The sequence below is a fragment of the Clupea harengus genome, chromosome 26, assembly GCF_900700415.2.
Source record: "Clupea harengus chromosome 26, Ch_v2.0.2, whole genome shotgun sequence".
Classification (NCBI taxonomy): domain Eukaryota; kingdom Metazoa; phylum Chordata; class Actinopteri; order Clupeiformes; family Clupeidae; genus Clupea; species Clupea harengus.
In genome coordinates, this window is record NC_045177.1 from 10,855,523 (window position 1) to 10,879,350 (window position 23,828).

Sequence of the window (23,828 nt, forward strand, 5' to 3'; positions counted from 1 at the left end):
CAGAATTAAAACTGCACTCTAACTATTGTCCTCTTGGGGGCAGCTGTGTTCACCTCCTAACTCGTGCAAGCTTTTGAGAGGTTGAATTTGCTTCTGTTTATTTCAGGCTTTCTCCTATGATGTGTATTAGCCCCCAACTTTAAAGGGAAAGTTCTTGCCAAAGCAAGCTATGGATGGGGAGGTAAACAGTTTGATTTGATTACAAGGGCCAACGAAATTATGTGGTTAAGTGCCATGACGACCATTTAACCAGGGCAGTACATTTTAGGAGGTGTTTTATAAGCTACTTTAGTGATATGATTATGTGGGCAAAGATCTTGCTAGCTAGATCCAGTGTAAGCAGGATCATAGATTTGCAACGCATATTTTTCAGTCAGTTATATCACTCGTGCTGAATGGTTTGTTTTCTGACTGTTTGACTGGGCCAAAGTACTTCACGCATCAAATAAGACATTTAGGTAGGCCTATAGCTAAAGTGAAAGTATAAGTTCCCATCATACATTTTTTGCATGCAAACGTGCATTAAGCGTGTGTGCAATCAGGTGCCAGGTGATGCAAAAATAAATGGATTAGGCTACTCCAGAAGTCAACTAAGTGGTTTTAATCAAGCATTTTTACTCATTTCAAAAATTACAGATTTAATATGCTTTCCAATGATACGGCGAATGTATCACCTACAGTCTGTGTCTGAAAAAGTAATCTCTTGTTAAAAATAGCCGCTGGTGAATGCGTTGACTGGTAGGGGTGTGTGGGAGAACCCTAAAAAGGTCGCAGAAGAAGAGCACTGTTAACATCCATTCGGAAGTTCAATTTAATTAAATTACTGAACAAAAACAAACGGTTCCATTTGCAAAGACTAATGCGCCTAACAAATTCATTTCTGATTAATGTACTAGCCTACAGTGTGCTTCATTTTCCTGAATAAAATCGTCCAGACACGTTTTTGCCTTTCCCTCTTTGAAGTAAACATTTTAATCTGCATTCGTACTTTACTTAATAAAACTACGAAACTTGACTGCAGAATATAACGCACGATACGCTCAGTCTTCAAGGATCAGAAGAGGATAGTCTAATTTATCAAAAATATCGAAAAGAAAATATACATTTAAGTTTAAGACTGTTCTGTGTCGTTGCGTCCTGTACAGACGGCTACATGTGTAGAAAATGCGTGTGAAAATTGAGGTAAATGCTATATATAGTCTTAGGAGTACCCATACATGGGATGGAAGGGAGATAGCATTCCTCCTTCAGTGAGAGCAATATTTTTGTAAGCATCAGCAAGAGACTCCCAAGCGGTTTCAGGCTGCTCTTCCGACGCTCTGTGCTGTTTATTTCTCTTGGGGTAAGTAGGCTTTCTTTTTCTAATTCTTAATGCGTGGGTATTCAGACAGGCTGGACCTGGGTCTATTTTAGACACTTGTTGGATCATTGATATCTCGGATATGCGGATATGTGGTAGCTGTTTGTTGATTCAAATGTTTTGTGAAAAGACGTAAAGCCAATTAAAGTTGATAGGCGATAAACTACAGCCCACTGCTTTATATTCTTGAAAGAAATATATTATTGGGCTGAGGTGATGTACCTTTCCACCTGTAAGCTATTTTATACAGATAATATTACATAACCTGTGTTTAGATTGTTTTAACATATTTAGGCAACTGATTACCTGAATAACCACCTTGTATAGTTTTTCCAAATGTCACCGGTCTGGTCCAAATGTAATTTGGATGGAATTGGCCTCTGTAAAATAAAAATAAAAAACAGCCTAAAATAGCCTCTTAGTTAATGTCCCTCCAAGTATATTTGGCCATTCAACATTCAAATCATTTGAATGACTGAAGATTTTCAAATTGTAACTCACCTGTTTTCTCACATCATTCAGGATTTCTTTTCCTAAAAGTTCTACTCAGTATTTCAGTGTTTGACAATAAAAGTTCACCATAGCACTTTCACTCAATATGGTTGGGTACTTTGGGTACTTGAGCTGTGCTGATAAGACGGAATGCTAAAAATGGGCCGTTACCGTCCCCCGAGGGTTCAGAATACCCCTGGGGTCTAGTTTATGATACTGCTGTATGACATTTCTGTTTCGGAGAGACTGAACTGAGTCAAAACCTCCACACACAAGTGTATCATTCCTCTATAATTGCTTGTTAGCATAGTTGACGATGCTAGATGAGGCATGGATTGAAAACCTACATAACTCTTAAACTATGTATGTTTCTATGTAAGAAACATTACAACATAAGAATGTTGGCAATTCAATCCTGATAACGTATGTGTGCATGTTTGGTTCATTCTATCTAATGTAATACATTTTGTGCACACAACACTTGGTGTGGTTGCTAGGTCTTTTTGAAGTGTTCCCGTCATGCCTACTACGGCCATACCATTTTATCAGCAGAAGCAAAAACATGTCCACCATCACAGCACTAAGAAAGTGGTCCAGCACCACTCATCAAGGTAGGGCGGGGAGGTGTGTCATTGTGACCGGGCCACGCTGCGTGCCAGCAAATGCTTGCTGCAAATGCGCTCCAGCCAGGAAAATCCACTACAGCTGCTATGCTGCTTTCTCCCTCCATCTTTTGGCATTGGCCACTCCATCACAGACAACACAGTCAGCAGTCACTTCATTAATATTGATATATCTACTGGAGTCATGATTGGTCCTAGTCACTCCAGAACCAGAGTGCTTCTTGTTGCGTCTGCACGCAGTGGAATGGAATGATCCAACTTGAGGCTAATGTCTTGTCAACGGGAGATATGGACCTTGGGACCAGGACTTCTGCCACACACCATTCATGCTTGCATACAGCTGCTAAAATGCTCAACGCAACACACTTTCCTTGGATTACATTTCAGCGGGGTCAGTGCAGTGCTTTGGTTGCTCACCACACCTCAAAACTGATAAGGACATCACTACAAAGCCCAAAAGATGCTTGTATGGACGCAGTGAATTATTCAAATCTAGTATTAAATCCTCTTGCAATATTGTTTTGGGGAAATGTCATATTGAAAAACAAGGCTTGCTGATGGCGACTATGGACTCTCTAGCGCTTGCTGTAGAATGCTGTATGTTCATTTTCTGCCAACTTGGTTTTACACAGACTGGTATATAAACTACTGATAGTTGTTTCCTTTTTTCATATAAGACATTTCTCACAGACATATTTGTCACTGAATGAAGTCTAGCACTTGTCTCGTTCCTTGCTGAACTACTGAGCCAAAAGGTTCAAAGGTCACTGATCATTTTTTTTTTCTTGACAGGAAATCAAGCTCTAAATCTGTGAGAAAGGAGCAGGCTGAAGCCAGCACGGCTATGGCGGAACCAGCCTATACAGTTCCAGCATTCAAAGAGAGGTGGGTCTGCCCTGGCGAGAGCAGTCGTTCTCTTTAGGGGGTCTATTTTAAGGCCCTGTAAGAGAACCCTGAGCTGCTCCTTCGCCTGACTGTATGGAAGTGTGTATCTGCTTACTGTATCATGGCAGCAGAATGTTGGTTTGCACCCACTGAAGTCCGTCTTCCCCTTTTCACTTTCTACTTCATAAAGGCACTGCTGATAAAGCAATCTTGGTGTCTGCACTGCAAAAACCGAAATCTTAGTAAGATGAAATATCTTAAATCAAGGCAATAATGTTTTTTGTCTGACAAGATATTTCTTCTTTAAGGCATTTTTTATGTTAGCGCATTTCACTTGCTTCAAGCGTTTCAGTCCTTAATGATCTTAATAAGGTATTATCCCTTGTTACTGAGATTTTATTGCTGGTTCTGAGCAAGTTAATGCTTGAAACTAGTTTGATCACCACTGACAAATACAACACTGCTTTGTCAAAGTCAGGATCAAGACAAATGTTCTTGTTTTTAATCTGGCCACACTAGTTTTAAGGTATATCTTGGTAAGTAAAATGTTCCCGTTTCTGTTGGCAAATGATTTTGCTTATTTACAGTAATGTATGCCCCATTTTATTACTTTTTTTTCTTGTTTTTGAAAGCTGAATTTTTGCAGTGTGAGAAATGAATGGTGTCTGGGGAATTTATGGTGTCTGGGGAATTCTCTTGGCATTTGACACGTAGCCTTTGGCCAGTTATTTAGGAAGTGAGAAGATGCACCCAAATAATAGGTACATAAGCAACCCTACGATGTGCCCAGAGACCAGATTGGCTGTGTGTGTGTGTGTGTGTGTGACTTTAGCCTGTTAGCGTGGGCAGATGACTGCATCATGAGCTTGAAATGTTGCAGTTACGCAGTTGCACTTGTGCTGCACAGATGCACTAATTACGTCTTTGAACTGAGGTTCTCTGTGAGTATTAGGAGAGATATGATACGGACTAAAGGACAGCGCCACACATTTGCACTTGTTGAATGCACAACTCTTCCTGGTGACCTTTATCTGTCTCTACCCCAATTACGTCTGGAATGAGAAGGTTAAACATTATTGTGTCTGTGGGGACTCAATCTAAGCTAGTTATAGTGTTGTTCCACTGGGCACAGTCATCATAACACCACTTTGACAGAACTCTCTTCTTAAGTGCTTTAACTTTAAACTTTAACATTTGAACCATTGACATGATCGTACTGGTGCCTGGAGTATTTTCACAGACGTTTTTTGATGTGTTGTTTATGTGCAGGAATGCTGATGATGTCCCAGAGTATCAGCGTGTCGCGGCCCACTGTGGCAAGGGATTGGCTGAGCTGCAGAAGGAGCTGACCAGGATTAAAGTGGCCACTCATACCCAAGTGACAAGTCTTGCTATTACAAGAGAGGTACTTTTCTATTACACACAAAAAATATATATTTCCCATGCTGCCATGCACTCTCATTATATCATTTTGATATCATGTGTTATCATGAGGACACCAAGGAAATACATTAAAATGAAATACCTTTTTTATCTTACTCTTATCTTTATCTTTATCTAACTCTTAGATATTGTTTGAAGGCTTTTGTTATCTTCTGTTTAGGAAAAAGCTTTTAGTCCAATCACAACCTAGGCCCTATTAAGAAAATGGTAAGACTTATCTGTAAAGGCCTTGTGGACATGAAAATTTTTCTGCAGCAGCAAAAATGAATGGCCTTGAAAATAGGATATATGGGTAACATCATCTGACTATAATGGACAAATGAGGTGGACAGTGTGAAAATAAAAGTTATCCTGAGTGACATCATTGTGACATCTATGTGTCCTCTCTCAGGTGCAAGAGATGATGTCCATCAAGAAAAAGATCGCTGTTTCAGCCGATAAGGCCCCAGAGTTCCTGGTCGAGCTGAGGGCCCACACTCTGTGGGAGAAGATGCCTGCGAAGCTCTTCTGCACTGTGGGAGGCAATCCAGCTCCTATTGTCAAATGGTAAAAGAAATTCTCCGTCCTTTTGCAAGTAAAAGTTTTGAAGACTCGAGGCCTGTACAGGCCCACCTGAGTATGTCTGGTGTTACTATGTGACCTTTTGACCTTCCCCAACTGTGCACTCCTAGGTATAAGGGGGACAAGCCTGTTGACCCACTCAGTGCACCAGGAAAGTACAAGATGGAGAGCAAATATGGAGTCCACAGCTTGATCATTAGCAGGTACAGTCTAACACAAGCTACGACGGAAATCCAACCCCCCACTCCCCCTCTCCCCACCCCCCTCTCCACACCCCCACCGTCCACTCCCCTCCCTCCTCCAAAGAAAACGGACCTGAGGCTGAATGACCTTATCGTGAAAACCGCATATTTTATGATTTTATAGCAGCCATGACAAAATGAAGATGACAGTTTACATGAGTTCCGTCCCCTTTTCCCCACCACATTTTTGTATGATATTGAACATTTCACCATTTTTCTGTAACTTTCACTGTTGTTGTAACTGCAGTGATACTGGCCTCCTCCGGAGCAGAGAGAGTTTGGGTAGAGCAGTGCAGCCCCCGAAGGGCAGCCAGTGAGAGTCATTGGGGGTCTCTGTGTGTATAGGGCAGCCAGTGAGAGTCATTGAGAGTCTGTGTGTGTGTGTGAGCTTTTCCTATTTAGTCTTGGTTGGGGGGCACTTGTCCTGCCCTCGTCTTCAAGACGCCTCAGCTGTTCACGGCGCTATGCTGAGCTCAGTGTCATCCGATCCCAAAATGGTTGACATCTGCTCCCTCAGAGTGGTCACTGTACAACTGGGTCAGAGAAGACCCCACAGCCGCAGTCACTGGCTTTTAACTGTAAATGAGAAGTGTTTCTGTAGAACAGTAGAAGTACCTGTTTTTGACACACAGACCTTACCTCAAGGTGAAGTGAGGGGGTGGGTATAAGGCGTATAAAGTGTGTGGAGGGATATATCAAGCAGGGAGATCTCATGTTCACTGCCAAGGAAATGGAGAGGCTTTAAAATAGTTCTTGCAGGGTGAAGGTCAAATTTCTTCCTTCTATTCTCACCTCTGAAGCCGTTCCTTCCAGTGATCTAGGGGCATGTCTCAGATCCCCCAGCCTCCCAACAGTACAGTCTGATTGTGTGAGGTCATTTTCCATACGGGAGGTTGACAACGGCTGGAAACAACTCCCATCCCAGTCTTAAGAGAGTGTGAAGGTTAAAGGAAAGACTGTGGAGAGAAGGGAGTGTCAGTGTTAACATTTGGACCTTTGGTTCCCTCTTTTGCTGCCATATTGAATTATCACCCATGAAAACTATTCTGTCAGATCCGCAGTGTTGACACGATGGTGTCACTGATGTTACCCCTTACAGATATCAGAAAATGATCTCTTTTCAGAGGGTGAACAGAAATGGGACAGCACTTTGGGAAAAAGAAAATAATACAAAGAAATAAGACTTTGAACGTATCAATAAAATAAGCCGTGTTTAAGCCAGTGTTTAAGCACTCTGTGTCAGTGGCTAATAAATGCATTTAAGATTAGACCACTATTTGAGACCATTGAGACCACTATTTGAGACGATTCAGACCACTATTTGAGTGTAACACTTTGTTGTTTGTTCAAAAAGGTACACAATTCATGACTTTGAGGTGAAACAATGTTAGACAATGGTAGAATTTAATAAAATATGCTAAATCTTATTATAACAGCAAGTGGACTTAATCATGTGACCTGGTCGTTATTAAATATAAAACTCTAAGTTATATTTAAATGTAAGCATCATAAACTGTAATACATCTGATGCAAAGTGTAATTATGTCCCTGCAGATGCACCGTGTCTGACACTGCTCAGTACAGTGCCGTGGCAACCAACACCCACGGCAAGGCCACCACCAAGGCCACCGTCACCGTGAAGAGTGAGTCTGAGTCAGGGCACATCTGCCACCATTAGAACTAAACACATGCTGAGGGGAGAACTAGCCCCTTCACTTTTGTCTAAGAGTCATTTACTGTTTCACACAGGACCGGCAGGAGTTGGAGACCTTCCCCTTCTGCCCGGCTCAGGTGAGTGAGGAACAAAAGTCCAGCCAAAACACAGGGAGCTGTTTTAGAGATCACAGACCTTAAAGAACACAAGGTTTTAGAGATCACAGACCATGAAGAACACAAGATTTTAGAGATCACAGACCATAAAGAAGCTCCTGTGATGCACCAACACTGGCTCTACATAGACTTTTTTTTTCATGATGTCATGATGTATCATCATCATACATTTTGAACATGATGATGTCATCTCGTGTCAATTACTCGTGACCCTTTTTGGCCTGTGTGTTGTACCATAGATAGTATTAGTGAAATATAACATTTAAAGGTCACAATGTGTTATATTTAAATGTCCTAATATGTTACCTGTAACGGTACTTGCCTTTAATGTTTGTGCTCATGGGTGGTTTGTTGATGATTGAAATATGAGGTTCATCCGGTTCTGTAGGTCTCCATATATATATACAGTGTATATATATATATATGTATCATAATGTATTTTGCTTGCCCTATAGTGCCTATTACTCCAACTCATCCTAGCAAGCTGGACGTTACTTTGTTGGAGGCCTTTGGCGTGACCTTTGGCACTGAAGGCGGATCATGCAAACTGGTTGCCAACCTGGTTGTTGTCCCCGACCTGCCCAATCTTCCTCCTGATGTCATGTGGTTCAGAGACGGTGAGGAGTGGGTTGAGGGGAACATGTCAGCACTGCAACCGTTAACATGCTAGCACTGCAACCCTAACAGTTTTCAGACATGAAGAAAAAAAATCTCCATTCCAAACTTTGAATGACTTGGCCTAGCCTAATCTTTGGTAAAATGTTTTTCGTTTAGTGTTTAATTACTTGCTTAGGTGATAATAGAACAGTTTGAGACAATAAACTAGGCAGCTGATTGAAGCTATTGTATGATATGGTTAGCTCTGCTAGCAGCACAGATGTAAAAACCCTCAGTGCTCATCTTTGCTCTGTGCAGCGACTCTGCTGGCACCCTCTAAGTGGGCGGAGATGTCTGTGGGTGGAGGGGCTGCCACGCTCACCTTCCCCCACCTCAACAAGGACGACGAGGGGCTGTACACCGTGCGCATTTGGTGTAAGGATGGGACCGTTGAACACAGTGCCTACCTCTTTGTGAAAGGTACATTGATATCACTTCTCTATCCTGTGTACAACAAAGGGATAACTCATTTCAGTACAAATGTATTTTTGTATGAACTCATCAGATATGGACTGGTCAACTACCTAAATGATACTTTATGATTGAATGGTTTGAGGTGTATTGGTAGATTTATTGATTGAATGGTTTGAGATGTATTGGTATGGACTGGTCAAGTACCTAAATTATACTTTATGATTGAATGGTTTGAGGTGTATTGGTAGATTGATTGATTGAATGGTTTGAGATGTATTGGTATGGACTGGTCAATTACCTAAATGATACTTTATGATTGAATGGTTTGAGGTGCATTGGTAGATTGAATGATTGAATGGTTTGAGGTGCATTGGTAGATTTATTGATTGAATGGTTTGAGGTGCATTGGTAGATTTATTGATTGAATGGTTTGAGGTGTATTGGTAGATTGATTGATTGAATGGTTTGAGGTGTATTGGTAGATTGAATGATTGAATGGTTTGAGGTGTATTGGTAGATTGAATGATTGAATGGTTTGAGGTGTATTGGTAGATTTATTGATTGAATGGTTTGAGATGTATTGGTAGATTTATTGTGCACAAGTATTCAGTGGTTGCAGCAGCACCTTAGCCGCCATTTTGAAATTGCTTCAGAGTTGGTAGGCTGTTGTTGTGGACTGCTCTGCCCCCTCCACTGATGACTGTGTCTGTGCCTCAGATGCTGCTCCATCTGTTGCCGGGGCGCCCGGTGCTCCCATGGACGTGAAAGCCTCCGATGCCAACAAGGATTACGTCATGGTGACCTGGAAACCCCCTAACATCACCACCGAGGGTGCCATCAAAGGATACTTTGTGGACAGGTGAATCCCTGACACTTAAGTCATAAGCTACTGCTAACTGAGAAATAAGCAGCTGGTAATGTTTCAACAGGACATTTAATACTAACATTCAGTAACAGAAGTGTTGGTCGGTGATGTCATGTAAGTAGAAGGTCATCAGTGTGATTGAGTTTTGAATCCTCAGTCTTTAAGTGAGATCAGCAACATGGATTAACTGCTAATAGCCATTTTGTTTTGTTGACATCAGCATTTGAGGTCAGCCATCAAAATAATACTCTATTTCCTCTCAGTTGCCTAACCCTCAAAGATGTTTTGCTTCTTCAGACGTAAAGTTGGCTCCACAGACTGGGTCCAATGCAACGACTCTCCCGTCAACATTTGCAAATACCCCGTTAGTGGTCTGTCCGTAGGACACTCCTACCACTTCCGTGTCCGGGCCGTGAACAGCGTCGGAATCAGCATTCCCTCCAGGAGGTCCGATGGAGTCTCTGCTCTTCACTCCGCTGCGGGCGAGGTTGAAGGTAGATGTTCCTGACTATCTAAAGATCTGAAGCAAGAAAGCACCAGAGTTCCCTTCAATATGTCAGCATTCCAGATGCTAAATATGCTCATCATTCGGTCTATCCAGGATAACCGGTGTAATTCTGTCTATCAAGGATTGTGTTTGCAAGCAATGTGTAATGTGCCACAGGGTAGATTGCACTTGAAGAGTAAACGTTGCTTGTTATTTGTGACGTGAATAGAGCTTTAAAATCATCCGACAATATCTTTGTTTGTTAAAACAGTGATTAAAATCGATGGGAAATATGACATTGTTATTTACCAAGAGGACCTTGAAGGTAGTATAACTTGGTGAACGGTACACTGGCTAAATCCGATATTTAAAATATAATACCTTATTAATTAATACTTTAATACCTTATTAAACCAATGCAGTGATTTTTAATTCAATAAATTCCCTAAAATGAAAATTTAACAGAAAATAACCTAATCTTATTCCACGTTATTGTAAAAAATCTTTTGAAACATACTACAATATAACCCGTCAACCAAACATGTACGTTCTTTCTGGTTAAAATTGCTTTAGAGTAGGCCTAACTGTTGCTAAAACGGCAATACAATTAACATTAACAAAAATACTAATAGTCACCACCATACTAGTCATCATTATCATCTTCACTATTGTCATCTCTCTCATAATAACCTTCATTATGTCATCGGATGCTTGAATGAGATTGAGCATTCAGATTCACAAATGAACATAGATTAACATAAACAGACTTACGAAATACACAATAAAGATGTGGTTACACTACAATTTGCAAATACCTGTTACAAATACCTATTTGTAATCAGGCTCCACTGACCAATTTAGACCAATTTAGAATCAGTCACTGATAATTAAAGTGATCAAAAGATAAAGTACTTACATGGCTTCTCAGGTAACAGGTATGAAGAACCAAGCCCAATTGCAGTGTAATCACAAATCACAAGTGTGCTACTCTGAGACTGACTTCCTCCTCTGTACATGTGTAGGTTATGTCACCCTGCCAGGCCCGCCCACTGAAGTGCATGCTTCAGAGATAAACAGAACCTTTATAGTCCTCAGCTGGACTCCGCCCAACCCTTGTGGACGGGCGCCGCTGTGGTACCTCATCGAGAAGGTGTGGTTACCTCCACACGGTTACTTCCAAAACCATACCACCACACTCACCATATTAGAATAGATTACAAATCTGCTGTGTGAATCTCATGGATTCATAAGTGTCTGGCATATCACTACTGGTTCATTGGCCCGTTTCTATTCGAAGTCCATTTTACTTTAAATTAATTTTATTCAGTGTTGAATTGGCATCATTTTGGCCCCTTAAAACGGTTGACAGACCAACATTTTAGTGTATGTCAACAAATCTAATGTTCTCAACAAACCTAAAGTTCTCATTTGAAATGTGGCTTTGAGGGATCCGATGTCACACCTTGTTGTGTAACTGTACCCTACTAGTCGCAGGTATGCCAGAGAACAGGTGAATCATCTTCCCTTGTGTAGCTCCTTCTGCCAACAACTCACAGTTACCCCACCCCACCCCACCCCTCTCCCCTTAGTCTGTGGGGGACAGCCAGCTGTGGCAGAGACTGAACACAGCTGTGCAGTTGTGCTCCCCTCGCTACCCCATTTTTGATCTCGAGGACGGGAAAGCGTACCGCTTCCGCGTGACCGCAGTCAACCGATACGGGCCCAGCGAGGCCTCTGAGCCGTCCCATCTCATCCAAAAGAGTGACCCCCATGGTAAGATGGCGCAGTTCCACAGACATACATGTTTTTAGAGCACGGGCCGTAAAATCTGTTGATCTGATCTATTGATCTGATCTATTGATCTGTTGATGCATGGAGATCTACAGGTGATCAGACATCCTGATGAGCCCATCCTATCACAATGGCTGCTCTCCTTCAAATATCTTTTCATCCTTATCCCAAGAGTCATCTATTTCAGAGATGTATAACCGTCACTAAGGAGATGATAGTGACAAATTGTTATCCTGAAACAATGTAATTAAAAATCCAAGTAATCGCTTCAGTTGATAAAAATAAAAATGGAATAAAACATATGATCCAAGTCCAGTACGACCCTCCATGACCGAAGGACCAAAATGGAATAAGCCCAATCTTTTGCAGATACTCATTATTCCAAGATAAATACAATAATAGTGATATACAATATACATATTTTTAAAAGCCAATGTCAAATAGCAAATAATAGTAACGTTAGAGTTATACTGTGTTTCTTTTCAGGGAGTGAGAATGCTGTGGGTATGTAATGTATTATCTTAAAAAGCAAAGCCAAAATAGCTGCCAATAAACCTCCACAGCCTCTCCCCTTTCAATAACAACACAATTCCTCTGAAGTTCTCTGATTGCTGTGTCACATGTGGATTTATATCACTGGCCACTGATGATGACATCACACAGCCCATGATTAAAGCACAAGTCCACTGATGCTGACACCACACAGCCCATGATTAAAGCACTAGTCCACTGATGATGACATCACACAGCCCATGACTAAAGCACTGGCCCTAATCTGAACTCTGTAAAGAAAACAAAAAAGAGTAACCTTGCATGACAGTCATTTTGAGATAATACAGGTAAAGAATGTTGTTTGGTTACCTTTGATGGATGTTACTACATGCAGTTATCTTTATGTACAACTATATCTGTATAACCTATACACCACCCCTAATAAACATAGTATATGTGGCACTCAGTCATTAACAAAGTTATTAACAGAGACAAAATAATATGCACACAACTCAAATGATGAACTCTTTGTAGGTGTCCCCTCTGCACCTGGGAAGGTTGTGGCCACCAGGAACAGCAAAAGCTCTGTCTTCGTGCAGTGGGACGCCCCCAAGCACCCCAACAACCTCGTGGGGTACTACATCGATGCCTGCATGCAGGGCGCCAAGGCGTGGGTGCCCTGCAACCACAGGCCATACAAAAACACCAGGTGGGTAACCGGCAAAGGCACGTGCCAAAGTCAAACTCTTCTCGACTTAAATGGGATGAGAAACGAGGCCCTAAATGTCATCTGAGTGACTGTGACATCATTGTTTTGAGTTGACGTCACATAATTATGCCTATGCATGAAGCCAAAATTATACCAAAATGCCTATGATTATGAGTTACAGAATTGGTGTTGTGTTGTTTCGTGCCATCAGGCTACCAAATAAGTCAATCCAAACAGCTAGAGCCACAATACATTTAAAGGTTCTAGGTAAAAATAGCTGTAATCCGAGGAACATGCCAAATCTAGATAGACGTAAAATTAGCACTGCTTATTATTCACTGTGGGTTTCCTTATTTGAATCCTCTTTCATATTGAAATAATTGCACTCTGAGATGTGAGACCTGATGTATTTGACAAGGCCCATCGCTCATGTAGCTGTTGATTTGTGTGCCCAGGTTTGTGGTCCACGGTCTGGTGCAAGGAGAAACCTACGCCTTCAGAGTCCAGGCCGTCAACGCTTATGGTCTGGGTGAGGAGTCCCAGGAGTCGGACCCTCTCTTTGTGGACGCGGCCCTCAGTAAGTCAGCCCACAGATCCCAATGCTGACAGTGGATCTGGCCAGATAGGCTGTATTGTGTTTTTCATTCTTAATATTTTTATAACTTTTAGAGAGACTATTCTATCTTTTGCATTATGGATATCAGTTATGATGGCATTCTCCAGAGGGTCAAATAGATTTTTTTAGAGAGATTTTGTACGCACAGAATACCTTATTGTAAGTGCTTTTCTCATGCAATCTCTGTCATAATGAAAAAGTCATGTATATAGTGGTGTTGTGTGTGAGAATCTGAGACTACAGAGTGTTATGTCTAAACATGGAATGTGTTATTGTTCCATAGAGGGTGTATGGTATGGTATGTATGATGTGTGTCTCACTATCACGGGTTAATAGTGTCTCTTGCCTAAAGCCCACTTCACGCTGAAACAAGTTGTCATGCCACCACCCCCACCCCTCCAGTCAAAGCAGGAGTGCTCTGTTTTTATGAGTTTGAACAGATTCATCACTGCTATCACTGCCAGACTAACTCAAAATCAGACGAAACGCTGAACTGAATTGACATCCTGCACGTAGACCTTGAACAGGGATTGTTTTGGTGTAACGTGCATGTTCACTGGTTTCACCTGGATGGTTTACTATTTAAAAAGTAAACTAATGAATTCCTTAATCCTTAATCCGTACATTGATTATATTTCGGAACTATCTTTTATATACAAGAAAACAGGGCCATTGTATAGTGTTTTGGCGCAAAAAAACATTACACATGAACAAAACAAAAACCTTATTGAGGTGAAATCTAATGTCATTATTCTTCCCCATGGAGGAACATACAGGCCTATAGGTTGGGTATGCTATGTGTAATATGTCTGCATCCAGCCATGGGGAATTAGGCTAAAATGGTGGTGAGAAATGTTACAATGTTCACCTACTTTTCTAAACCAATGCAATGCCTTAGGAGATGTAAGCTCACAGCAGCATTATTGATTCACACAGAATGACGCTCTTGTCAGATTTAGATGACATGCCCGTGGGCGTAGCCTTTGCTGCTTATACACACCTCACATTTTGGCAAGTCATCTCCAGACTTCAATTTTCATAACAAAATGCCAGAGAACAGGGGTCACGTGTCCCTCTCCGTCCAATCCCAGCTGCCCCCTCGGCCCCCCACGGCATCACCATGCTCAGCTGTGAGGGCTCCTCCATGACCCTGGCCTGGAAGCGCCCCAAGAACGCCGGAGGCACCAAGATCTCAGCCTACTACGTGGACCAGCGTGAGGCCTCCACACTCAGGTGGAGAGAGATCAACACAGCCGCTTTAAAGGAAAGAGTCTACAAGGTAATGTTACCACCGTCAGTTATCAGTAAAGATGGACCAGTAAAGACCAGTAAAGTAGAGATATATTGAAGGTCCTACACAGCTCTATTGGGTCAGATCATCAGAAAGCTCCGTGATGTGACACCTCCTAGTGAAGCTTTAAAGGAAAGAGTCTACAAGGTAATGTTACCACCGTCAGTTATCAATAAAGATGGAAATCACCAGTCATGTCTCAATGGCCTGATATCTTAAACTAAGAATGTCAGCACAAGACCAGTGAAGTAGAGATATACTGAAGCTCCTACAGTGTAGCTCTATTGGGTCAGATCATCAGAAAGCTCCGTGATGTTATACCTCCTAGTGAAGTTTGAATTGATCAGTGATGTTACTGAAACAAACCTGTTAGGATGTGATGGTCACCTTAGACACACATCCATTCTGATAATGGTGAAGATGAAGGTGAAGGTGAAGATAATGGTCATCTTAGACGCACATACGCTCTGATAATGGTGAAGATGTGGCGTCATTAAGCAGCGTGCTCTGCTCTCTCGGTGCAGGTCGAGAACCTCACTGCTGGAGTGGCCTATGAGTTTAAGATCCAGGCTGGAAACCTGGCAGGTGTGGGGGTTCCATCTGAGCCCAGCAAACCTTTCCTCTGTGAGGCCTGGACCATGGCTGAACCAGGTTAGTGCTGCCATGTTCATTACTGTTACTATAGTCCTTTACCATGAAACACTATTGTTTGCCTCAGTGTCGGATGTTGGAGTAAAATCAATCATTCAAATGTTGCTCCATTGGATTTAGTGACTTGGTATTATACCATGTATTTGAAAATGATACACACAGTATGGCGTTCTGAACGGGTTATTTTACCTCTCCTTTTCAGGCCCAGCCTATGACATCAAGTTCTCTGAGGTGCGTGACCACTCCATGATCGTCCAGTGGAAAGCCCCGGTGTTTGCTGGCCAGGGTCCCGTCACCGGCTACCTCCTGGAGAAGGCCAAGAAGGGCTCCAAAGATTTTGTCGCCGTGACTGAAGGAGCAATCAACCACCGCTTCTTTAAGGTAAAGGTCTTTTTGTGGTACTACTAAAAACCACTATTCACTTTGGTGTGCAGGGTGCTCTGAAAGTAGCTTTGGAACTGGAAATGAATGGCTTACTACTCAAATTCCTAATTGCATCACATTTGTGTTCAGGTGAAGGGTCTGGAAGCTGGAGCAGCGTATGTGTTTAGAGTGCGTGCTGTTAATGAGCATGGCACCGGCAAGGCCTCTGCAGTCTCTGATTCAGTGGTGGCCAAAGCCTTGGCAGGTAATAACGCACTGCACACGGCAGAAGACAGACCATGCATTGCAATGAATCATTATTATGTCTGTGTTAAACCTGTGAGCCAGTATTATGTTGAAAATCATAACTGACCACTCTTAATAGCATTGCTAATGAGTCGATCGTGTTAGTTTATCTCAGCTCCATTAGCCATAATTTATATCTTTTCTGTTCTCTCTTTTTTCTGCAAAGGTACAAAGGAGATCGTCTGTGGAGTTGATGAGGAAAGTGGAGACATCTTTTTGTCTTTTGACGCATGTGAGATCGCCGAGAGTTCCAAGTTTGTGTGGTCAAAGTCCTACAAAGAAATCGCTGATTCTGGAAGAGTCACCGTTTCATCTAAAGGAAAACAGTGAGTTTCATCTCTTCACATTAACCTTGGTCTCTCTGAGGCTCAAATCTCAAACACATTTTATAAAAAGTTTGATTTCATGAGCATTTCAAGATTCCTAATAAGATATCTTTGTGTTTCTGTGTGTTTCCCTTCCGAAGCTCCAAGTTGACCTTCACTCACCCCGAGGCAGCCGATCTGGGGATCTACTCCGTGGCTGTGACTGACACCGACGGGGTCTCTGCTAGTCATAAGATCACTGAGGAAGGTTGGTGAAGTAGACCACTAGGGATTCATGTGGTTTGTTATGGTTCTCTTATTTGACTATGTGATCTTGAATTTGGATTCTTGTATTCTCTCTGCAGATTTGAAGAAAATGCTTGAACTCAGCTACAATATCAGACACCCAAGTGAGTCCTCAGATATTTACAATGATGGTTTCTTCAGTGTGTTTGAGGCTTTAGGGACACAGTCATTACATTCATGTAGTTGTTGAGGTTGCCTTGATGACTTCATGAAAATAAATCGATTTCCAATTAGAATGATAATGTTACTGATAGTTCCGTGTCATTTTCTTTTTGCCATATTTCTAGTTGTCCCTCTGAAGATAACACTTAGCTATGAGGTCCTTGAGAAGGGCCATGTGCGCTTCTGGCTGCAGTGCTTGAAGATGTCCCCAGCCGTGTCCTATCGATTCATCTTCAACAATAAGGAGGTCGTCAACGGTGAGGTATGGTACCATGTCAACTTACCTTCAGTACCCACTTTACCAGCACATGACGCCAGACGATATCTCTAGCGTTGAACATTTTCTAAATGAATACCTCATTGATTCTCTTTTAACATGATCTAGGGCATCAAGATCAGCCATGATGTTGCAACTGGTGTCATCCAGATGATGGTGGAGCATTTCACCAGAGACAACGAGGGGTCATACACCGTTCAGATCACCGATGGAAAAGCCAAGAACCAAAGCTCCCTGGTCCTGGTGGGCGATGGTGAGAGGTTTTAACAGTAGTTAACCATGTCATATGTATGGGTGGGCGATGGTGAGAGGTTTTAACTGTAGTTAACCCTGTCTTATGTATGGGTGGGAGATGGTGAGAGGTTTTAACTGTTGTTAACCCTGTCGTGTGTGTGGGTGGCACATTTATGCCTGTAATGAGCCTGTAAAAATAATCGTTGATTTGTCATCTGCTCTTTTTCAGTCTTCAAAGCTGCACTGAAAGAGGCTGATTTCCAAAGGAAGGAGTTCGTCAGGAAACAAGGTTGTGAAGTGCATTTTGACATAAATGATATTATAATTATACCTGACTTATCAGTTTTTCGTGAAACATAGATGTATTGTTGTGTTTTAGGTATTGTCTCCCTAAATACCTAACGTTCCCAAAGCCCTGTGTTTGCTCTTCTAATGTTTTCGTTTTTAAACTTCCATTTAGGTCCTCATTTCTCAGAGTACATTTCCTTCTATGTGGAAGATGACTGCACCGTCATGCTGACCTGCAAGGTAACACAGTCACTGTGTTCACAGTTGTAATGTCATGCCGTCATCTGAGAGGATCCCTAAGATGTTTTTGGCCTTTGTCATAGCTTGCTAATGTGAAGAAGGAGACCACCTTCCACTGGTTCAAGGAGGATGAGGAGATTGTCCTTGATGCCGCACCAAATGTGATGTCTGGAAGTTGCACACTCCCTATTCCAATGGTAAAGTCCAGTTACCCATTGGGATGTAGAACTTTTTCATATCATATTCAATACTTTTGATATTGTAATCTCAGTCTACGAGAAGGTGGGATGGCTTTAAGTTAGCACTATTGTAATACTTGTGAACATTGTAATACTGTCATAAAAACGATTTCCGTGTCAAACAGTTCTCCAGAAAAGACCATGGTGTTTACAAAGCCACTCTTAGTGATGACAGAGGAAAGGACACATCTGTGTTCGACATTTCTGGCACAGGTCAGCACTGAAACCTTCTGATTGGCTTCTATCTCCTCAGCATCTCACTATACAAATAATACAAATACTACAAATAATACAAATAATACAATTACATTCTGGTATTTTCATCATCTGCCCCTTTTTTATATATTTGCAGTGTTTGATGACATCATCAATGCTATTGCTCACATTGCCGGTATGTATGACACATCTTCTGCCAAGTCACCAATCATCACTCCATAAATTGAACTCAAAATCAACTCGCAATCAACCTCTGTTTTTACAAGTTCTGTGCCCACTGGTTGGCAGACGCTTGACTGGCATGTTGTGTTTCCTGTGCCCACTGGTTGGCAGAGGCGTGACTGGCATGTTGTGTCTCCTGTGCCCTCCCTCCCCCAGGCTCCTCGGCGTCTGAGCTCGTGCTCCAGTGCACTCCTGAAGGCATCCGTCTGCAGTGCTACATGAAGTACTTCACGGAGGAGATGAAGAGCCACTGGTTCCACAAGTACGCCCACATGACTCCATAACCGCCTTGAGCTTGCAGCATCTTCTTTTTTTTTGTCATTTAAGTTTTTTATTTGTTTCAAAGATGCAATTCCATACATAGAATTTACACATATATGTTACCAAACATCTCACATTTTAAAGGGGAAACACACAAACAAGCAATCAAAAAACAAATATAAAAATAAAAACACACAAAAACAAACAGAAAACAAAACCTTAAAGGGAGCCCATATGAACCCCCGCAGCACCCCATACCCTTTACATTTTACATACAAATACTTGCAGCATCTTCTAGAAACTTGCTGGTGTCCTGGTTTAAGAGCACTATGTCGCTTGCTTCTGTCTGGGAAAGTACTTTTTTTTGGGGGTCAAAGACAAACGCGTCATCTATTCCCATACAGGGACGCCAAGATCGCGTCATCTGAGAAGATGAGAATTGGAGGCACGGCTGAAATGGCCTGGATGCAGATCTGTGAGCCAACTGACAAGGAGAAGGGCCACTACACCATTGAGATCCAGGATGCCACAATGTCCCACAATCGCACTTTTGACCTTTCCGGACAAGGCAAGCTCATCGTCCAACAAAATATATGGATGGCCAAAGTGGCCATGTGTAGCTTGTGTAGCTTGTTTGATTGTGATCACGTGAACTTCAAAGTTGCCATAGAAACGCATGAGAGCCATGGAACAGATTTATTTGCCCCTCAAGTAAACCTTTATTTCAATTGAATTCGCTGTCATACATGCACAGCTTCAGACACATGAATAAAACTGAAAATAGGCTTCATGTGGAAGTGTTGCTTGTATATATTCACATTTATCCTTTTTAGTAATTGAAAGGTCAGGTTTGGCATTTCAAATGTGTCATATGCCGGTTATGGATGACTCCATTAAGTTGAATTAATTCAAACTTTCTCCCTTTTTGTATACAGCATATGCTGATGCATACGCAGAGTTCCAGAGGCTGAAGTATGTTAAGATTAACCTTGATATCAATATTTATCAATATTCAGTATCAATATTTTCTTGGAATATGTGGATAATTAATGATTTTTCATGTTATCTTTCTCTTTTCTTTCATTCAATAGAGCTGCTGCCTTCGCTGAGAAAAGTAAGTCTAGTGTGCCATGTAGATAATTGCGTTAGCATAATATACAATACTGTTTCCACAGTAATGATTGTCTTCATGATTGTCTTCATGATCATTTCTTCCACAGACCGCGGTAGAGTGGTCGGTGGTCTGCCAGATGTTGTCACCATCATGGAGAAGAAGGTATTCTTGTGCTTTAGTCTTGTGGTTGTTCAAGGTCTGTCCTTGAGCTGTATAACGAAAAACACAGTCATAGAAAGGGATAATAATAATAGTAATAATAAACTTTATTTGTATAGCACCTTTCATACAAAACATATGTAAATATATATATATATATATGCTATATTTATTTTATATTTATATGATATATGCTAGAATTAGTATTATTAATAACTCATATACAATGTAAATTACACTGGAAATTCTGGGATGACTCTGCAGCCTCATTGGTGGTGTTCATGGACAGAATTCTGGTCAAGGAAGCTGGTGTGTAGTTTCACCATGCTATTTAATAGTGCGAGAGCCTCTGTGTCAAAGTCAAAGTCAAAGTAGCTTTATTGTCAATTTCCTGCATGTTAGACATACAAGGAATCGATAAAAACGTTTCCCACTCTCCCACGGTGAAACATATAAAGTGCACAGGCACAACAACAGATAAGACAAGACATTTAGATACATATAGATATACATATAGATATAAAAAACATACAGATACACGTACAGCAGCAGCAGCATACGTTTTTCTTTAAAGTGAGGTTATGGTAGTGCAAAAAGGCAATTTAGTAATGGCAGCAAAAGACATCCTGTAAGATATATTTGTTACATTCCCAGTGCAGGTATAACAGTAAGTGGTTATGGTAAACGTAGGTGATAAAAGTGCAAGAGACAGTTTTGTTGCAGAGTCATCATTCAATTTCTTTCCTTTAGTCCCTGAGCCTGACCTGCACAGTGTGGGGTGAACCCACCCCGGAGGTCACCTGGTTCAAGAACGAGCAAGAGGTGGTATCTGATCCACACAACAAGATTGCTTTCGAGGGCGGCAAGTATGCCAGTCTCAACATCAACACCGTTACCGTTGATGACTCTGGCAAGTACAGCATTAATGTACGGAACAAGTACGGCGGTGAGTTTGTGGAGATCACCGTGAGTGTGTACAAGCAGGGAGATGACGTCCCTGAACCCAAGCTGGGACAGATGTCTAAACCCGGCGTCCCTCCCAAGTCTCCTGCCCCCGCGGCTCGCGTCAAGTCCCCAACTCCAACACCTCCTCCATCTGTGAAGTCCCCAACCCCAGCCCCTCCCCCCGCCCGCGTCAAGTCCCCCACCCCAACCCCACCTCCATCTGTGAAGTCTCCTTCACCTGCTCCTCCCCCCGCCCGCGTCAAGTCTCCTTCCCCAGCTCCACCCCCAGCTCGCGTCAAGTCCCCCACCCCAACCCCACCTCCATCTGTGAAGTCCCCAACCCCAGTCCCACCACCAAAGTCCCCAACCCCACCCAGGAGTGCCAAGTCCCCCACCCCTCCCAGATTTATGAAGTCCCCCTCTCCTGCTAGAAAGTAAACAAATGGTTTCCATGGTTTTTGAAAGCCTGTGAATGATGGAGGTATTGATCTGGCTCATTTGTAGCATGAGCAGAAAACAAAAAAAAAAACGAAGGTTGATATCCATCTTAGTACACCACTTACTAGTTTGCTAAGGTGGCCATAGAATGATGTGTTCTTTAACGTAAAGAGCAGTGTTGGTCTGTTAGAGTGTTCAATGACGGTCAGAGAAGTGTGGAGAGAGAGAGAGAGAGGGAAACTAACAAACACAAACAGTGCCTGCTTTGGACTCTACCCTACCCAGTCACCAGCACTTTGGTGAAATCTGGCAAGCGTAAAGACTGAAGTCTGCTTTTGTTGTCATATGTTGTACTGTGCAATGAAGAAGATGGTTATTGGGTCAATTCAGTGTGGTTGCCCTTCAGAAAAATAAATAATATGAGCACTACTTGTGGATTTATTGGTCTCCAGCTGTGGTGAGCACCACTTATATATAACATGTATCTTCCTGTGTCTTTGCTTTTCTTGTGTGCCCTACTCAAGGCTTTCTGTTTGCAATAAACATCAGTAATCACCTTCTCTTTCTGGTTGCTTCATCATTCCTTGTTCCTCGTGAGTGCACAGACACCTCTCTTTAAAAGCCACGCATCTACACTGAGAACAAACTCTCCGTTCAAATTCTACCTTTCGGCTCCAGGGCTCTCGCCTCTCAGCATAAATAAGGCTGTCAAGTATTTTCTCGTGCTGGGACAGGCGAGGCCTTCTGCCTGAAGTTTAAGAGGAGTGCTGTTTCCAAGGGGTGGGGTTACAGGTTTTAAACAGGTAGCAGTAGACCTATAATGGTAGACTTAATAGATTTTTTTTTTGTTTGCCGCGCACATGCACAGTCAGCAGTGTCCCTCATTAGCTCCTAGCGTGTCAGAGACGTCTGAAGCAAAAGACGTTTGAGCTGACAGCTGCTGTTTCTAGCACACCTTCATACAGCACAATGCCTTTGGAGACCTAGGCTTCAAACCTACTCATTATTAGGCGACTTTCACATTTGATCACATTCTAAGGTATGTTTCTTTTTGGTATTTTTTTTTTTAAATGTACATACAATTGATTACTAATCTTATCTTAAACAATCACAAAACAAAAATACCATTGCAGCAGCAGTAATTGCAAGAGACTAGTCAAAGTATATCTGGTCACTCAAGTAATTTGTTCCATCGGCTGGGCCCTTCTTTATCTGTGCTGTACCTCTCAGACAGGGGGGCCAGGTCTGTACCATCCGACACGGACAATGGAGTCAGACTTCTCTGCCATGTCCTCCATGAGTGAGAAGATGAACTTAGAGGACTCTCCTCCCGGACTCTACAGGGAGGGCTACCGGCTGGCCCTCTATGCGCTGCTGAATGGCGGACGGGAGGCATATCAGGAGTTTCTGAAAGCTGAAGGGATCACTGACTTCCTCTCCGAAAAGGAAATTAGTTATATTCTGGAGAATAAAAAATGTCCTTCAGGAGATGATGATGATGAAGACCTTCCTGAAGGTGTGGAGAATGCCCCTTCTACATACTGTCCGATGGAATCTGATGTGGAGGTACCAGACCTTGATCTTGGCTGGCCAGATACGAGGCTTGACCACTTGGAGACCAACGTCCGCATGGTTTTCCACCCACCAAGACAAAACATGCCGAGCATCAAAACACTGGTGCGGAAATACATCAGAGAAGCAAAAATGGTAAGTCAGTCTTACTATTGTGCAGCTGAATCGTTGTTTTTTAACAACACATGTTTTTTTCTGTGCTTCAGCCAATGAAATGCTGGTACTCACCATATAATTTGTATAGGAGCACTCAAGTTAGAGCACATTCCAACTCATTCCCCCGTTTCTCAGTAGGCACAGTGTGACCTTTAAACAGGATCTGCTTGTAAGATCATAGCTTAAGTTCAGCTTGTTTCGACTTGCACTCAACTGTCATTGTAGATGAGTACCAGTTAAGGGGGAGTTCTGAGACTCATATTAACAGATGACCTCAGGCAATTACTTCACATGCAAATTTAGCGTAGGATTCGTTCGTTTTTATCTGTCACTGACTGTTTCAAATTAGCCACTTGTTTGAATCTACTTGTTAAATATTCCTAATCAGCAACACCTGTGATAAACCAAAGGCATATCCATAAGTGTCGTAGTGCTATTGTATATCCATGAAATGGACATACATTATCTTTGAGATACTATGCAAAATACATGATGTGATATAGCACATAACCACATAACTACATAGACCTCTGAACAATTATTATTATGTTGTGTACCTTTGTAAGCCTAACTTTTAGTGAGAGAGATATTTTTGTTATGGAAAAAAATACTTTCC

The 23,828-nt window shown here is 42.1% G+C and overlaps 1 protein-coding gene across 3 annotated transcripts; it reads left to right on the plus strand.

The window, feature by feature from the left end:
* The first annotated feature begins 1,236 nt into the window (after positions 1–1,236).
* Positions 1,237–22,044, plus strand: myom2a (myomesin 2a). Of its 3 annotated transcripts, XM_031563592.1 has the most exons (39): positions 1,240–1,342; positions 2,350–2,463; positions 3,268–3,360; positions 4,630–4,765; positions 5,195–5,349; positions 5,475–5,567; positions 7,161–7,249; positions 7,356–7,397; positions 7,892–8,053; positions 8,352–8,513; positions 9,225–9,366; positions 9,670–9,866; positions 10,131–10,184; positions 10,882–11,009; positions 11,449–11,632; positions 12,137–12,154; positions 12,677–12,851; positions 13,307–13,428; positions 13,751–13,765; positions 14,559–14,746; positions 15,283–15,409; positions 15,612–15,790; positions 15,923–16,037; positions 16,245–16,404; positions 16,545–16,651; positions 16,749–16,793; positions 16,977–17,113; positions 17,237–17,381; positions 17,592–17,651; positions 17,823–17,890; positions 17,974–18,087; positions 18,255–18,342; positions 18,482–18,520; positions 18,724–18,829; positions 19,233–19,396; positions 19,764–19,800; positions 19,920–19,942; positions 20,049–20,104; positions 20,852–22,044. In XM_031563592.1, the coding sequence occupies exons 2-39, from the start codon at positions 2,372–2,374 to the stop codon at positions 21,482–21,484; spliced, it is 4,650 nt and encodes a 1,549-aa protein (XP_031419452.1). In that variant the 5' UTR covers positions 1,240–1,342; positions 2,350–2,371; the 3' UTR covers positions 21,485–22,044. The 3 variants fall into 3 exon arrangements, with proteins under 3 accessions (XP_031419454.1, XP_031419452.1, XP_031419453.1); XM_031563594.1 differs by lacking the exon at positions 2,350–2,463 and having other exon boundaries at positions 1,237–1,342; XM_031563593.2 differs by lacking the exon at positions 13,751–13,765.
* The last annotated feature ends 1,784 nt before the right edge of the window (positions 22,045–23,828 follow it).